Source organism: Typopeltis vanoorti, chromosome 19 (assembly GCF_054136105.1).
Source record: "Typopeltis vanoorti isolate ZY-2024b chromosome 19, IOZ_Tvanoo_1.0, whole genome shotgun sequence".
Lineage (NCBI taxonomy): Eukaryota > Metazoa > Arthropoda > Arachnida > Uropygi > Thelyphonidae > Typopeltis > Typopeltis vanoorti.
In genome coordinates, this window is record NC_143567.1 from 81,545,076 (window position 1) to 81,564,390 (window position 19,315).

The 19,315-nt window shown below is 32.9% G+C and overlaps 1 protein-coding gene across 2 annotated transcripts in view; it reads right to left on the minus strand.

Annotated features, from left to right (window-relative positions):
• Nucleotides 1–19,315, minus strand: part of LOC150096291 (heterogeneous nuclear ribonucleoprotein D-like) — an 85,338-nt gene that overhangs the window by 10,625 nt on the left and 55,398 nt on the right. For both annotated transcript variants that reach the window (XM_090409471.1, XM_090409472.1), the window contains exons 3-5: nucleotides 17,607–17,734; nucleotides 11,677–11,829; nucleotides 6,035–6,275 (exon numbers count right to left, since the gene is read on the minus strand). In XM_090409471.1, coding sequence (XP_090265597.1) covers nucleotides 6,035–6,275; nucleotides 11,677–11,829; nucleotides 17,607–17,734 — 522 coding nt within the window. The remainder of the gene's footprint in view (nucleotides 1–6,034; nucleotides 6,276–11,676; nucleotides 11,830–17,606; nucleotides 17,735–19,315) is intronic.

A 19,315-nucleotide genomic window follows, 5' to 3' on the forward strand; every position in this document is an offset into this window, starting at 1 on the left:
TTCTATCTTCTAAGGCACTTTTTACTGTATCAATCCGCCTATATCTTGGTCTTCCTCTGGGTCTTTTTCCTACCAACCTGGCAGAGAACACTTGTTTCGCTAATCTTTGCTAATCATGGAGGAAGATTTGGGTCATTATTCTCCTATCTTATAGTGACAGTAATACACAGTACAGTTTTATAAAGTTTAAAAATTAAAATGACTGTAAACTTATTACAGTTAAGTCCCTAACCTCTATAACTTGATTTAATGCATCGGTTCCCGACGGGTGTTACACATACTGATCTATTTAGGGGTACACGAAAAATAATCAGTAATTTTGGTCCATTCATGGGTACACGAAAAACAATCAGTAATTTTGTTCAGTGCCTATCTTAATTACAGGCACTGAACAAAAGCGTCAGTATTTAAAAACAGCTATTTTAAAAACATGGTACAATTTATAGAAATGGATTTAAAAGGGGTATACAAGTGGAAAAAGGTTGGGAATCACTGATGTATCAACTTACACCCTGCCGGATGGAATGGAACCTCAACGTAAATTGAGGGATGACTTCATTCAATTTTTATGAGGATAATAAGATTCTCCACTGATGTCATCTGTTCAGTTTCCTCATTTCCTTCCGAATTTTCCATGTATGTGGTATAGTCTCTGATCACTTGCTTGGTTAAAAATATTTAACCCAATGCTGAGAGCCATAATTTAAAATGGTTTGAAGACTCTTCGCACTACAGTAATCTACAATTTATCCAATCTTCAAAACAACAATCGTTCAATTAACTGACTCTTGCATGTCAACAGACTTCTGATACAGCACCAGGTAACTGTAGTTGAATTATTAGAATGGCTAGTTGCCTTCCAAATATGGGTGGATAAATAGTAGATTACTATAATACCAGCTTTGAGTCTTGTCATCTATTTCCATATTTAATTTTCCTTCTACCCTAAAATCTGTGCCTAACGAAAATGTTTTACTTATTCTATAACGTAAGACTCAACTGAGAATACAGTTCATGTTTCTGCTTATGTTTACAGATTTTCATTTTATTACTGAAATTTTATATCTTTTAGTTCTAACTGCTGACCTTCCCATAGATTGCTATGGGAAGGTCAGCAGTTAGAATAACCTGTTTTCTTTGAATAGCTTTTTTCTTAGTGTTTTATAACCCCCTCCACTCCAAATCTAAATGAAATAAACGCTTAAGTTGCTATTTGGCATGAATCCTGTTTTTCCTCGAGTACTTTTAGAATTTGGTTAGCTAATTATTTGGCTAAGCACATGCACATCCTTGTTCATTTAGTATCTAGGTGGATATCTGCTAACAGGGTGACTAAAGAAAAGTTAATCAAAATACAAGGTCACTTCACTACATTTCTTCTTGAACCTAAAAAAAAAAACTATTTTGGAATGATGAGTTGCATTTAAATGAATTATTTGGTATTACATATATAAGGATTGAAAAATTTTTGTCCTCACTGGTCAGAGAAATATCTCCCTAGCCAGGTGTCAGTCAACACTATCACAAATGTCTAATATTACATAAAACACCTCTACAGAGTCATCATGGGAAGGCACTCTATACCACACAACTCGCCAATAGTGTTTGTTAACTGTATGTGTTATATATCACATTTGCATATTCAACCTGGTCAATTTATGAGTGAACAAAATATATTCTCAGGTCATAGTTACTATAAAATTTTATGAAACATGTAGAATTACTTAAAAAAAAAACATGAAATTGGTTTGTTTCTTTGCAAAGGGATATGAATAGGCATTACACATATGGGTAATTAGCAATATGGTACATATCACAGTATCAGTCAAATCTAATCTAATCCTGTGGCCTCATCTTTAAGAGGGTTACAGCTGATGAACAGTCTGCTTCCATGCCTCTCTATCTCTTGCTTCTGTAAGATTCTTCCCCATCCAATCTTTGATGTTGTTTTTCCACCGCAGTCGGGGTCTTCCTCTCTTTCCCTCCACCGTCCCATGCCATACTATTCTGGGAAACTCTCCAGAAGAATCCCCCACATCAAATGTCCTGCAAACGCTATTTTTCTTCTTGGGATACTAGAGATAGTCTCTTTTCATTTTGAATCTTATAAGAACCTCTTCGTAGCTCACTCTTTCAGTCCAGCTGATATGATCCATTTTTCTCAAGCACCACATTTCAAATGCATTCAATCGGTCACTCATCTCTTTATTGATCGTCCAGGACTCACATCCATACGTTCCCAAGCTCCAGATCATTGTCTTGAGGATTCTTACTTTTAACTGTTTGTTCAGATTTCTGTTTCCTGATGTGTGGCATATTTGGAAAAATGCTGCTTTTGCTTTTTTAATTCTGTTCTTAATTTCATAATTAGATCTACCGTCTTCTGTTATCCACTCCCAAGGTATTCAAAACTTTTTACATTTTCCATTCTTTGTCCGTTCAAAGTGATTCCATCCCATCATTTCCTTTCCTTGAAATCTTTATCATTTTTGTCTTCTGAATGTTTATTTTCATTTTATATCTCATTTCCAGTCCGCGCAGTTAGCCTAGTGGCTATGCGCTTCGCAACCATATGCCTGGGGAAGGAGTGTCCTAGGTTCGATTCCCATCGGTGACGTGAGGAGCTGAAGGATCTTCCTCAGCCATAGCCAAGTTAGCCAGTCTTCGGCGTGGACAGCAGGTTTTTTTCCCCAGTTTATTCTGGGGTTTTTCATCCCGCAAAGCAGGCAAACTGGCCTTGAGAACTCAACACTACAGGCCATAGGATACACCGGGGCATAAGGCTGACCACCTTATCCTGTAAACGGAGTGAGGTCCGATGATCAATTGACCCTCGACACCGCAAGGTAAAAGAGGGTATAAGGAAGATGATGATGATGATGATCTCATTTCCAACCCTGTTCAGTCTGTTCAAAATTCTTTGCAAGCCTTCCTCTATTTTATACATAAGTACAATGTCATCTGCATATCTTATATTATTTATCAGGTGTCTATCTTTATTCCACCCTTCAGATCTTCCAGGCCTCCCTCATCATCCATCCACTATAGACATTAAAAAGGAGTGGGGACATCCCACACCCTTTCTTATGGGGACCCATTAAGTATCCCCTCTTTCAAACCTGACCCTGGCTTCTTGAGTTTTGTATATTCTGAACAAAATTCTCATAATTTTATCTATTCCTATTTTATGCAAAATATCAAATAAAACAGAGTGATTAATGTTATTGAAAGCTTTTTCATAGTCCACAAAGCATAGATATAAATCTTTATTGCACTCGATCATTCTTTCCCCCAATTTCTGTAGTGTTGTGATAGGTTCCCCTGAAACCAAATTGTGCTTCATTTAATTTCCATTCTATCACCTGTTCTATTCTTCTATGTTGATTAGGACTTTTGCAATGTGACTAATCAAGCTGATAGTTCTGTGCTTGTTGCAATCCATTGTTCCTGTAGTCTTGGGAATAGGAATAAAAAATAGATCTCACAAAGTCTTTAGGTATTATATCCTCCTCTAGACTTCTATTAAAGATCATGGATAGAAGTTTTTTTATTCCTTCCTTTTCCAATGCCTTCAGTAATTCTCCTTGAATATCATCCACTCCTGGAACTTTCCTGTCCTATATTCTTTTAATGGCTGCTTCAGTTTCCCAATCCTTAATTTCTAGAGCATCATCATTTTCTATCTGATCACATTCCAGATGATCTTCATCTCCATAAAGTTCTGTAACATACTTCTTCCATCTTATCATTTTTTCTATTTTTTTTCCAAACAAAAAAATACTAACTGATCACTTTTACTCAAAATACAGCCAAATTTTGTTAAATAATATGACTAAATTTTATTTAATAAATATCAGTGCGATGATAAATCATCACACTGATGATTATTGCTAATGATGATATATATATATATACATATCATCATTAACATGTTTATCAGTTTATTATGCGACATGATATTTTTCATTTCATGAGTGACACAAGACCATAAGAAATTTGAGGGTCTGGTTGGTCAAGTAGCTAGTCTAGTTGTTCTCTGCAGGCTTGAATCCCGATGAGGAAAGGGCTGTTTCTGATTGGTTCCAGGAGGGAGATGAATTTCAATGCCTAGCACAACATCACTACTATGGCTACTTGAAGGCCTGAAGTGACTTGAAATAAAGTCAATGTTTGGTCTCTCAGGAAACATTATGTAGATAAATATTAAATTTTCATATCCCTTAAATAATGGTTCAAATCGTGCAGATTCCCTCAGTGGGTACAAAATAAGCCAATTACCATTATCTGCAGCATATCTATTTTAGATTACAATGTCACAATTGGCTACTTCACTGTATACCTGAACACCACACACACACACACACACACACACACACACAAAACATCTGAATAACCACAAAATCAACAATAATGCAGGCATTTGTAATAACTGGTATGCCCCAACAAAGGCAATAAGTAAAATGAACTATTTACAACATTTAAAAAATGTCACATAATCAGCATTATGTAAATAAAACCAATGATTAGATGACTTTTTTTTTTTTTTTTTTAACAGTACTAGTGGCATGATAATGTTTATTAGACATACATATTCACAAGAATATATAGTCTTTTTATTACTGCAAATATTTTGATCAGAAACTAAGCAGTCATCATCATCATCAGTATAATCGCAAGATGAAGATACAACAAAGAATGTTAATCCTATTTACAGAGCTGAGCCACATGCAGAATGCCACCTAGGTGGGTGGGTACAATAAAATATTACAGTTAAGGCCAAAATTTAAAATTAAGTGATTTGAAATAAAATTAAATTTTTAAAAAATAATTAAAATGGAGGAGGAACACCACTGCTTGCCATTAATGAAGGAATCTCCCTATCTGGGCAACAGCGTCATTCTGATTTAAATTTGGGCAGAGTAAGTGCTTCAGGACTCCCTTAAAAAAACTAATGATTAAACTCTATATGGATACCATTATGAAGAAACTGATATTAAATCTGATATCAAAATTGGTGATGTTAATCTAAGCTCTTTACTTTATTGTAGATAATGTTATACTTCTGAATAAATCCAGTACAGTCTGCAAGATTCCCTGACTAAATTGAATAACTGTTGCAATAAATTTCCATAAAAATGTATGCAAAATTTGCAAAGACAAAGACAATGAAAATAAGTAAAAACATTGAAAACATCAACTGCATCCTGAATAGACAACCTATAGAACAAGTAAAACATTTCTGCTATTTAGACAATTTTTAGTGAAGATAGTAAATTAAATATGGAAACAGACAATAGAATCAGCAAAGCTCATATGGTAGGAAGTCAAATGAATAAACATACGCAGAATAAGAGAGAATCAGTCAAAGCACTGAATTAGCTGTATACAAGACAGTGTTCAAACCAATTTTTAACTTATGGATCTGAGAGTTGGGTTAGAAATAAAACACTTGATCAAAGACACTAGTGACACTAGACTAGTGGAGTGAACAGATGGCATCAATGGCAGCATCACATTAAAAATGAGGATATTAAGAAATAACTTGCCATTGTTAGCATTCAGGACTGTTAGTAGAGCTAATCTCAGATGGTATGGTAGTCACTTAAACAGAATGGGAGGAAAGATTAGCAAAACAAGTGTTCCTTGCCACGTTGGTAGGAAAAATATCTACAGGAAAACCAAGATGTAGATGGATTGATACAGTAAAAAGTGTCTTCAAAGGAGAAATATAAGATCTGATAATGTTGGAGTGACAGATAAGATTAATTCGGAAGAAAACTATTGATTGCAAGTTTGTAATGGTGTTACTTTTTCATGTAGCACCATCATAATTTTCCTGTACAATTCCCCCACCACCACAAGGGTAGGGTAAATCAGGAATTTGATGACTATGATTAAACTGAAACCCCACCCTTCTGATTTATTTACTCATAACACATGCAAATGGTTTTCTGTTAATTATATATTATTACCAAATGAAATACTCCTAGTATGTTACAAAAATTATTCTAATTCATAAAATTTTAATACTAACTTCCTCTTCCACGTCCCCTTCCTCTTCCATGAACAGTACCCAAATTAGCACCCCAAGCACCACGTGCAGAACGGGGATCAGATTTCATAGTAGCTTTCTTAATATCGCATTCCTTGTTACCAATTTTTTGTTTTGCTTGTTTACATGCCTCATCACAAGATTCTTCTGTCTCAAATGTAACGAAGCAAAACTGTCTTCTCTGATTCTTGACTTTATCAAATGGCAACTCCACATTTTCTACCTGTAGCAAAAATAAAGACAAATTTACGATATAAAATTTATTTATGCAATGAAATTTCTCATACCTTTTATGAAAACTTTCTTACAAAACTTCTCAAAGAAAATAAATTATAACTTAATGGCATAAGTGTGATTCAGAGATTAACCTTTAAGACTAATTGATTTCAAGCAAACTCCTTTACTGAGAAAATTCACGTATCAGAAACACTCATAATATTTTTAATTTTTTGCTAAACATTGTTCACAACAAATGTAAAAACGAATTTATATCATTATTTATACATTTTGAAAGTATATGAGAAGAAAAAGTCTGTTATACTTCAAAAATGTGATATTAGATCAATACAACAGAATGTGATATTTTATCCAGATCCTTTCATTTTAAAGGACACAAGGAAATTATTTCTGCACTGTTTTCAAAAGCTTGCAATGAAAATAATTATGTTAAAGATTTAGAAGTGTTATCAAATAAATAAACATTACTTATATCACAAATTTATATCCAGTAACATTTCATTTCAGTTATATTCCCTGAAACATCGAATATATCATTTTATTATGCAGCCTAAATAATTAAATTGTGTTACCTGTTCTATTATTTTATTTTCTATGACTATTATTGATCTAACATGATCTAACTTTTAAATGGCATGACTTTTGATTTCTTTTGTAAAATTTTGAAATTTTATTGTTGGCTTATTTTAATTTATAATCTTATTTTTGAAGGTCATATTCATTGTCTTGTAATATAATCCGATCATCTGCAAACAGCATTGTATTGATAACATTTTATAATCTGATCAATATATATAGTCAATAAAGCTGGAGATAAAGTACATTCCTGTCTAACACCTTGATTAATTTCAATCCCTTCTGTTAATTTATTGCCTACTTAAGTGTATTTTTGTATCTTTATATAAACTTGTGTATGTAATGGATATCCTAGTTTTTTCATTATACTCCATAATTTTTCTGTGTATTATGTCAAAAGTATTATCATAATCCAAAAAAGGCCAAATGACTTCCTAAATTAAACTTTTTTTTAAAAAAATAATTTGTTTTAAAACAAATACTGTCTATACACAATCTTCCAATACTAAAACCATTTTGTTCTTCTGAGAGTAAATTGTTTGCAATATGTCCAAGTCTTTTATTCAAACGTTTACTGTAAATTTCGTAACTTAACTTATTCCTCTAATTTTTATACTCTTAACTTTCGACAATCTCCACATTTTCTCACACAGTTATTAATTTTAAGAATCTCAATAATAAAATGATGGCACAACATGACAATTTCATGTCGGTTGTGGTTTTGCCCAGTTAAACAAGGACCTGGTGTTTTCGCCAGGGAACTAGGGCGAACAGCGAAGTCAGCTACTGGAACAAAACCTAAAACAAACTCCAACTCAACATCACCAGAGTGCAAGATCGATACTATCAAAATAAGAAGCCTGAATTACAAAGAAATGGAGCTAGCTGAGGAATTCGATAAGTACAGGATCGACATAATATAGGTGACCGAAACAAATAAGGCAAAAACTGGAAGATCTTTCTGAGCAATAAATACAAAATGCTATATTCAGGCAATGACAATCAAGGAAAAGAAGGAGCAGCCATATTATTCAACACTAAATATGAGGCTAATCTTGAATGGCAGGCAGTCTGAGTAATGAGGTTGTCTGCAAGGATAGAAAAATCAGAACTCTATGGTGGACACAGAAAATTAAAGAGGCAGTGAAGGAAAAGAAGAATATCAAAAGTTCCTGACAAATAAGTCAGCTTATTCTCTTAGCGAATACAGAGACATGTGAAAGAAAGCTAAATGCTGTGTAAAACTAGCTAAACAAAAGTCATGGAAAGACTTTGGTAAGAACAGAGAAAATAAATATCAGAAGGTGGCAAGATATTCTGGAGGTTATTGAAGATGCTCAGAAATGCAGGATGAAAGGAATTAGAGATGATAAAGAAATGAAAGTGACATGAAAACTGGAGAAAAATATATCCTTCATGTATGCAGTAATTACTTTGAAAAATTGCTAAATGAAACAAGTAGTGATGACAGCACAGTGATAAAAAAACACTTAACAGATATGTAATCAGGAATACATAATATTTGACCAGAAATAGAAAGCATGGAGGTGTAGAAGTCTTAGTGGCTGCACTGCATAGTTCAGGCCTGGACAGAGGGACAAATTCCAGATGATTAGAATAGAGCGCTCATGGTGCCATGTAAAGGGATATAAAAACTGAATGTGAGAATTACAGAAGTATTTCCCTACTGAGTGCTCCTGGTAAGATTTATGCAACTATACTTCAGAAACAGTTAAGAAGGATTGTGGAAGAAAAGCTTGGTGAAGAACAAGCTGGATTCAGGCTAAATACAGGCCGTCAGCATCAGATTTTCACTCGACAACAAATAGTTGAGAAATCATGGGAATGTAACAAAGATCTCTATTTAAGTTTTGTAGATCTAGAGAAGTCTATTCAAAATGCCATAGTTGTTGGTGTAAATGGGTCATTATATCAATCAATACTTAGTCTTTGAGGTGTAAGTCAGCAGTTAGAATTGAAGTACAGGAAGATGGTTTAAAGTTAAATCTGGTGTCAGACAAGGATGTACATCATCCCCTCTGTCATTCATTAGCTATATGGATCATATTATGAAGGAAAGTGGTATCAAATCTGATATCAAAATTGGAGACGTTAATGTCAGCTCTTTGCTTTATGCGGATGATGTTATACTTCTAAATAAATCTGCTACAAGATTCCCTGACTAAATTTCATAACTGTTGTAACAGATACTGTATGAAGGTCAGCAATAACAACACAGAGACAATGAAAATGTCAACTGTATTGTGAATAGAGAACCTATAGAACAAGTAAAACATTTCAGCTACTTAGACACGATTTTTAATGTAGATTAAATATGGAAATAGACAACAGAATCAACAAAGCTGGTATGGTAGGAAGTCAACTGAATAAATTCATATGGAATAAGAGAGAAATTAACCAAAACACTAAATTAGCTGTATACAAGACAGTGTTCAAACTAATTTTAACTTATGCATCTGAGAGCTGGGTTAGAAGTAAAACACTTGACCAAAGACCAGAGATATCTGTCTTTCAAAAGATTAAAGACATGAACAGATAACATCAATGGCAATATCATATTAGAAACAAGGTTATTAGAAAAGAACTAAACATTGTTAGCATCCAGGAATGTGTTAACAGAGCTAATCCCAGGTGGTGTGGTCACTTAAACAGAATGGGAGAGGAAAAAGTAGCAAAACAAGCGTTCTCTGCCAGGTTGTCAGGAAAAAGACCAAGATATAGGTGGATTGATTAGAAGATAGAAATATAAAATCTGATATTCTCCCATATTCTCTGTCATGCTAGTCTCAGTGACCTATCACAGCCAAGAACTTGGCTTTTAGAAACCTGATGCCACATAACAGGGCAAATCCTGTCTGCATTGTCTGTAGATCATGTTTTATGATATGTTGGCCTATTTTGCAGAATGAAAAACCCTGCCACTTCCATATGAAATAGGCTAACGCACTTTCAGTTGAAAGGCTGAGATAAACACTGTTAAAGGTTGGTTGATCGGTAGAGCCTCTGCTACTAACAGCTCAGCAAAAAGTTAAGCAAATTTGAGAGCTGTTAATAGTTGGAAGTGGGAGAGTGTCCCAACAGCATCGTTCGATGCTGTTGGGACACTTTCCCACGATGAGTCTTTGGACTCCCTAGAGGTGTCGCATAATAATAACAATATCGTAGACAGATTCAACCCAAGTTCTTTCCAACCGAAAGGCATCACCTATACAGAATGAATTATGGAAGCCCTTGTATATTTTATGTACATTTATATTTCGTTCAATAAAAATTGTGTAGCTGTTTTTTTTTTTAATCATTCTGGTAGTAAAGATGTTAAGCATTTTTTTTTAAATCTAAAATTACCAATTATTAGCCTACCCATCTGAAACCTAGCTTACATATTTACTTAAATACCTGCTCCCATCTTTGCATTTTACTGATGTCACTCCAAAAGAAGAAGACAACCATGAATACCCTACAAAGATACATCCAAAATTAATCCTTCCTTACATTCTCCATGTATCTATTGTCTAAAACATTAGTAATGGCCTAAAAATTGAGTAAAAAGCCAATGACATCATAAAAGGGTACTCCCAAAGAAAAATAGGCAAAATAGCCATAAAAATTAATACTAATTTAGAGGAGTAACATGGAAAATTTCCTAGAAACAATATCTAATTATTTGTTTTTGTGGCACTGAGAGCCAATACCATTATACATAATGCAGTTTATGTATAATGTTTTATTCAAGTTAAACTATTGCCTTAATGATCGACTTGTACACTATAGGAAGGAAAATTCTGTAAAAAAAGAAAAACATATTTAAAACATCTTAAAATTTAATTTTCTATTTCCACCACTTCATATCAAGTAGTTTTCTATTTCACAATTTTATAAATTGTCCAGCCTTCAGTCATTTTAATGAGGTAAGCTATACTGGTATATGCATAAGTTAGCACTCACTGAAATCTTTCAGGCTGATAACTGCATCAAATCTCTGCTTAAATCTTTTGCTTATGATATACACTGTTGAGAGTGGGCCCCAAATCTTACCACTTTTGCAATGCCATGCAAAAGTGGTAACAGTTATGAAGAAAGTTTAAAATACTCAGAAATATAAATAGAGCCTCCATAGCTCAGTCAGTATAAACGAAGCCCTCTGATTGGAAAGATCTGGGTTCGATTCCCATCAGTGACGTGAGGAACCTTTATCTGGTCTCATTCAGTTAGCCAGTCTCATATGGAGGTAGGGGATTTTTTCACCTGGTAACTGGTTTTTCGTCTCCCAGAACAGGTAAACTGGCCCCATGAACACACATGGATTACAGTCATCAATACTTCCCAGCCATGTGGCGGTCCTGAGCCCGGATAAAATGGGGGGGGGGGGGGGGAATTGGCGAACCACCTGTAAAAATCTCAACAGGAATTGTAGGCAATGCCTACAAAGTCACGTACGGTCGGAAACGACTGAAAGGGAAAACGAGGAAATAAGAAATTGACTCTATAAACAATATGCATTCAAAACTGCTTTAAAACATTTTAAGCACTATTATCTATTATGGTTAATCAAGTATGAGAATTATGACAAGTTCCAAATGGAGAGGAATATAACATTGCAGGAACAACTGCACTCCTCAAACTTCATAATGAACAATGTCAATTTGAACAACCCATTATTAATCAAGACTTTAATTTTTGATATACTTCTAGAATATAATATACTACTAGAATATATTTCTTTTAAGTGATTCCTCCCCAATTCCCATCCCAATACACACTTTTTTTTTTACCCACTTTCAAATACTTACCTTCCCATATTTTTCAAAGTGAGATTTGATGTCTGTTTCAGGCAAGTCTGCCTCAAGTCCTCCAACAAAAATTTTCTTCACTCCTGGTCTAACTTTTGCTCGTTTGGGATCAACTTGTTTCCCTTTGATTGTATGTGGGATATTCTTTAAAACCTTTAAAATAATTACATTTCTTTACAATTTTATATCTCTGACATTTAATACACATATCAAACAAAAAAACTAGCCAATATCACATATTTCAAAAAAAAAAAAAAAAAAAAAAAATTACATAACTATTCTTTCAAAAATACACATTTAGTCTAGGGAATTCGGAAAAACTTAAAACAAAAGTACTCTCATTTATTCTTTTACACTAATTGTTTCAGGTCTCATCCTTTCATATACTCAAAATTCAGTTGATCATTCAATTGTCACAATCAAATATATGAATTAATACTTTTTCTATAACTACACAGATATTATTATACTATTATTTATTTCCATATTTAATTGTAATTTAATTTTCTTCTGCCATCTTCAGTAATTTTTTTTTTTTTTTAAGCTAAAATGCTACTTTTTCTATAGGTAGGTTCTCCATTGAGAATGCAGTTGATGTTTTTCATGTTCTTGCCTATTTATCTTTTATTACCAAGTTTTTAAAGCAATTATTCGATTCAGTCAGTGTTCTGGAAATAGAGGACTTACTTCAGGGCATAAAATAAACAGATAAGTTGAATATTATATAATTTGAATCCAGATTTTCATGCTAGTTTCCATAAGATCCACACAGATAGCACGAACCCAATTATCTTAGACTTGTTTTTTCTTCAAACCATCTTCCTGGAATTCTAACTGCTAGTATTTATATGCCATTACCAGACCCATAAAATTTAAATAGAGCACCTCTCAATATTCTCATGATTTCTTGAATATTTGTTTTAAAGTAAACATCTGATTTTGATATCCTATTTAGTCTGAACAACCTGGAAAATTATTCCCCAAGTTTCTCTTCTAATTTTCCTTAGCCTCTTTCTCAAGCATACTTGAATCATACCTTAAACACACAGCAGGAAACTTGCTAACAATTCTTACATTTCTTTTTTTAGATAGGTATTACAATATCTCTAAAAATCAGATGGAAATAAAACGCACTGCTTATATTTAGATATCTAGAATATCATTATTTTGCAGGGTTTATATTATCTTTTGTGATACTCCTTAATCCATTTCTAAGCTTCCTTAGTAGTCAACAAATATCTTGATTAATATTTTTTGTGATATTAATCTGATGTTTAGCTACTTTTACATATAGCTTAATTTTCTAAGTATACATGGTGATTTACTTGTCAGTAACTTTCATCAGTATGATTTCGAGTTAAGTTTTTTTTTTTTTTTAAATCTTTGCAAAAACTCATCACATGCTTTCACTGAATGGTTACTTCAGTAAATGATTTGCCACTTAGTCTAAACTTTTGTTTTCAAAAACTTCTCTTAAATTTGTATATTTGCATTTACAATTCACATGTAAAACACTGCTCTCCTCAATGTGATAATTTTATCCTACTCAAAACCAAATCACTTTCTGTTTCAAATTTCTTATGTATTCTTAAATCTTGAACCAAAGATATCACTATTAACATGAGATTATGCATTCTTGCCATATGAATTTATGCAAACTTTTAATATTGAAACATAATACCTAGTAACTACTAACTTTCTGAACAGAAACCCAGCAGGTGCCTTTTTTTTTTATTTTAATTATTATTACTTTTGCACTTTTTGCTAAGCTTTTGCAATGCATATCTATATCTTTTTGAATTGTTTCCTGTTCTACTGTTTAGGTCTCTTGAATAAGACAAAGCTTCCATTGTTATGTCAGGTGTCCTCTTTTGGAAAAATACCTCTACTTCTTCCATGCTAGAATTTTCCATGAAACCATAAGTATAAATTCCCATTCTGAAATTTGCTCATATCACCATTTCAGAAGTTTATCTTTATGTTCTCTGATCTTCTTTTCTGAAATTTCTCTATGTTCAAATTAATATTTCCCAATTTATGATAAATTGAATTTTGTATAACAACCTAATTGTAGCAGTATCTGTACTAAATTTCATCATATTAATTCACTATAGTTTCTTTCGTGTTAAGTTTGTGAAACTGTACTGAAAATAAAATGGAAGATTGATCAATGAACATATACAATGAATGGAAAGCAAGTCAGCCCATGAGGAAATGGTTGATCACATGCAGAAGTCTGTGATGGAAGATCACTGAATAATTAGTGGACATACAGCTGCTGGACCAGTTCCATCTCACATGACCAAGTATGCATGAATCAAGTGTCAGTGTGCTAGGTTCCACAAATGTTGAAGTAAAAAACAAGTAAGAATCTACAATTCTCATCTTTATTGTTGATTCAAATAAGTTTTTTCTGGATCTGTGGCTAAGTGAAGAAATCTGCCTATATCACTATGATCTTAAATATCAATAAGTCTGCAAGCAATGGAAATATTGGGCACTTCCTTCCCTCACCCTGATAAAGCTCAACTTTGTACACAAGTTTCACCTTTGTTTTGGGGTCTGACTTTCCTTGGAAAAAACATAACATTCACAGTGCAATACCATGCTGACCTAATACTACAAAATCAAGACCACAAGGCAACAAATTTTAACTGCCCATGATTTAAGTGGGATGCAAATCTTTGCTGCACTCTACTTATGTCTGCTATAGCATCCTTACACTTTTTACCATTCAGGAAATTGAAAAGTGGTTATCTTTGAGAAAGAAATTCCAATTTTAATACTCTGATTTGAAACCTATTCAATTATGTATTGAGTAGAGGATATGAGAATCTAATGTTTATCAGTATAAGGTGATATGTAGCTTCTTAGGATTGTCAAACAACACATGATTTGTAGGTGTGTAGTATATCCATTACCTATGAAACACAATTTAGGCCACCTCTTTCACTCCGAGCAGAAGGCAAAAAAAGAAATCTGATTTATTGGATACTGAAGAAGCAATACTTATTTTATGTATATACCAAGGAAAATCAAGTTTTATACAGAAGTATTAATACAGAGATCCCCTGTATCTATTATTTCTACTAAATTATTACCAATTATTCTACCAAATTATTTTCCTACATATCGCCCAACACTCACCTACCCTTTACTTTTGTTTAAGCTGATGACTACATTGTAAATTCACTTGGATTTATTATTTTTTGAATTTTGCATATTATCATTGTACCCATTTCTACAAATCTTCAATTGATAAAATTGAAAAATCTTTATCAAATAATTGATAAAAGAAGCTTTTGTGTATAAGTTAAAATAGCTAAGCAAAATGGTGAGTGACAGACAGAAGGTGTTCTTCCAAATTCCGGCATGACCACATGATGAGAATTTAAAAATATTGTGGAACATAACATATTGTAAATTGTATACACATTTAAAAAAAAAAATTTTAGATTTCTGCATTACTTTAGAAAAAACTAAAGTGAAAACAACAGGAGCAATACTTTGTAAAGGCATCATTATTTCTAAGAATAAGCTGAATGCAGGCTAAATTTTAAATTACCTGAATAAACAGCAGAGTAATAGGAAAGTTTAAAAAAATGACAAAACACAAGTCAACTCTTCAGAATAATTGAAAAAACCAGGAACGGGATGGCTTCTTAGTATGCACAGCAGATAAGACTATTTTGTCTCTATTGTGAAAAATTAAAGAGAACACTCTGAACACTGCAAATAAGACAGAATATTTTACTGAATTCATCAATGCAATGAAAGAATAGGAAATTGGATAAATGCTTTTCTTTCCAGAGTACAAAGCAGCAGATTCACGGTTGGAAAAAAATTTAGGCCTACTAAAGTGGAAAGGACAAATACATGACTCATTTGGGCATCAAGGATTCCTACGTTTGGTCCTATGTTTCAGATATGTTAATCTGAATGTGACTTTATGAAATTTAAAACACAGAAAATGCAAACAGATTTGATGAAAAGCAGTTGAAACAGGATTTCTTTTCTCCACAGCCAGAGAATTAAAGCTTAGATAAGTGACAATAATTTCAAGTGGAATGGTGAACAAATAAATCACAAAGAGAATCCTAGTTGTCATTCTCATGTCAGTCAATACAAGAGTAAGAATGATTATGTGAATGTTTTCTGATCAATACTTCATTGTGAGTTGAATTGCTTCAAGGGTACACAGCATTCAGCACTACTCAATGACCTTGGAGAATGGTCAGGATTATCACACAATACCATACACACACACAAAACTAAGCGAAACATATGGATGAAAGACTAGGGTCCTAATTAGATTGATGCCCTCTGTGGGCCCCTGTTGGTGGTTTACGATGTAAACTGGGATCTTGAAATATTTTAGGAAGTTTCACCAAGCATATTTATTCAGATGAGGTCAAATTTTTTAAGAGCAGCAGCAGCAGGTTCTAAAAAGTTTTTCCTCTTCTAAATTTACTTTGGTGGAGCATGGTAATCTTTTTTCCAACTGATTCTCTGAGCCATATCTAAAGCATGGTCCATAAGGCCCAATTAACCATAGTCAATGACTGCAGATATGATTTTTTGTGTTCTTCCAGGATGTTGGCTGATCTTGTCCATCCATAACAGGACAATGCAGCAATAGGGCATGTTATATACTCCAGACACAAAGAGAGGAACCTGATCTTTAGTAGAATGTATAGGGGTAGCAAATTTTAATGGGGCTTGAAAGCCATGCAGAGATCTTTAAGGTTCTGATTATTTTTTCTGAAGTGCCTCAGACACAGTGAATGACGATTCATTACTAAAATGCTTCTTGGAGAGAAGGTCGAGGAACTTCCTAAAATATAGGAAACACTACTAATATTTGAAGATCACAGTTTACAGCCTAGGCCATCAACAGGTGCCCACAGAGGGCAGCAACCTAATTAGGACTAGTCTTTTATTCACATTTCACTTAGTTTTGTGTTGCTTTTTTTTGTGTCTGTGTGTGTTTTACGTCTCATATTGTACTCCTTGGCAATACCTTAATGACAGATGAAATTTTGGAAGAATTAAACATTTTTAATCCATTCTCAGTGGTTTCACTCCATATACACAAATGAGATCACCGAGATTTACTTCACTATTAAGAAACCTAGGATGTAGAAAATCAAAATGACTGGTGACATGAGAACAGGAACAGAATGAGCCAGAGGTCTGACACATCAAAAAAGGGAGATTTTAAGTTTGAACATTTGACATGAGATACATAGAATATATGCACAAATAGCAACCTTTAAGACAAAAAAAAAAAAAAAACGAGGAAAAAGGAACGTGAATAACTGAATAAAGTCGAATTTTTACTGCTAAAATAAAATAGGTATGCTTTTGGAAGAATGGAGATGGAATGGGTATCACTGAGGTTACAACTAAAAATGATAGTTTTATTAATTTCATGTGCAATTAATTTTTTTTTAACATTTATAGTTTTCCTTGATAAACTAATATGAAACTTGAGAGGGATATGGATTATGTAGTAATGCATGTATTTTGATGAACCATATGCATACAGCATTTCACTCAACTCAACAATTATGGTCTCAGTCCTATCCTTTACACACTGCTACTAATCCTCCCTCTAAGCAAAAATAGAAATAACATTATTTACTAGATGAACCACAAGCTTCCTAAAACATTACACTATCCAATAAACTAAATGAATCGATCCATGCAAAATTAGTGACCACAGATGTAGGAATTTGTGTTATGTCAGCAATTGTTACATGTATACACACAAATCTCAAGCCGAATCCAGAACAAATTTTCACAGAATTCATCAATGATGAAGCAAAACTAATGCAAAAATCAATGGCAACAAGGAGACTAACTGATTGTGTTCTCATAACTATTCTAAGTAGAAATTAAAAATATAATCATAAACAAATAGAACTCACTATTTCGACAGATTCTTCTGAAGAAAATGTAATAAATCCAAATCCACGGGATTTTCCAGTATTTGGATCAGTTTTAATTGTTACATCAGCAACTTCACCATACTTAGTAAAATATTCTTTAAGATCCTCTGAAAACAAAGATATAAAGCATAAATTAAAAACAGTAATAGCAATAATGATAATAAAAAGAATAAACAATGTCAAAACACTTATGCATTTCAGGCTTTTTGAATGCCGGATCATTGCACATTACATGGCCATGTCAACTAGCCTACTATTAACCAATTTGTCTATGCTAGTAAACAGACTGACAGTTGTCCCCCCCCCCTTTACACTTAAGTCATGGTCAGAATGTTTTTATAGTCAGTTATGAAAAGTTTGGAAACACTGATCAAGCTAAATATGAATGAGATGGAAATTTACTCTCACACATATGGAAGTGAAAATCCTTACAGCAATGATCGTGGAATATTGTTCTATAATTATTGTGGAAATTCTTCGTCTATCATATCTGAGATAAATCAAGAAGTCCAACAGGGATGTTTCCCTTACAGCAACTTTTTAATATTCATTTATTTCAATGAAATAATAAAATGGAATAAAAATTTCCATCAATTTATTAAACTTTCTCCCGCAGTGAACTTAGACACTCGTTTTTGCTGATGATCAAATAATAATTACAAATTCTGAAGATAACTTACAGAAAGATATTTTAAATTTAAATGAAACAGCCACAAATTATGGAATGATAACATGAACAGAAAAATCAAAAAACAATGGCCTTTAAAGGACAAGATCCAATAACAACTAAAATAGTAATAGATAACATTTTAGAACAGGTGAATTCACCTAGGATGTATGATTACATATGAAAATGATATATACCCAAAAATTGCAAAATATTTTAAAATAACAGGTGTGATTAACTCTATATTTAAACCTAACCTAGTTCAAAAACAAACCAGACTAAAAGTATACAATACACTAACCCTACCAGTACTATTGTATGGAAGTGAAATTTGGAAAATAAAACAAAGACAAAGATTAATAACAAATGAAATGTTTGGAAAAAAAAAAAAAAAAGATGAAAAAATTATAAAAGAATTAAACCAGGAATCACTAATAAAAAAAAATATAAGAATAAATTCATGGAACACGTTGAAAGAATGAAAACAGAAAGATTACCAAACCAAGTATTAAATTACAAACCACCAGGAAAAAGAAAACCAGGTCATCCTGTAAAGAGATTCAATGATGAATTCTATGAGCAGAGCAGGCCATTCTAGGCAAAATCTATGAAATGAGTGATGATGATTGCTAAGGATATGGTCTGAGAGGAATGACAAATATGGTAATACAGTAAAATTACTAAATTTAGCAAATACTTTTAAATACAAGATAAAACTGAATTTTATATATTAAATTGGAATTGACATATATGAAATTCGAAGTGATAAACCATTTATTCTTGAGCAGGATAAAATTGAATTTCATATCGAAAAGAATAACATGTAAGAAAGTTTTAAAGCAAATAAAAGTTGAGCAGCTCTCATATGTGAACTATAGACTAAAATAAACAAACGTCATTATTCAAGAAAAAATGAAAGTTTGAGAACAGGAATCAAATCTTGGAGATTGAATTTCAAGCCCTGAAAAAAAACATTGATTGATTCAGCCAGAGAGGCACGTAGTGAGGTTGTCTGCAAGGA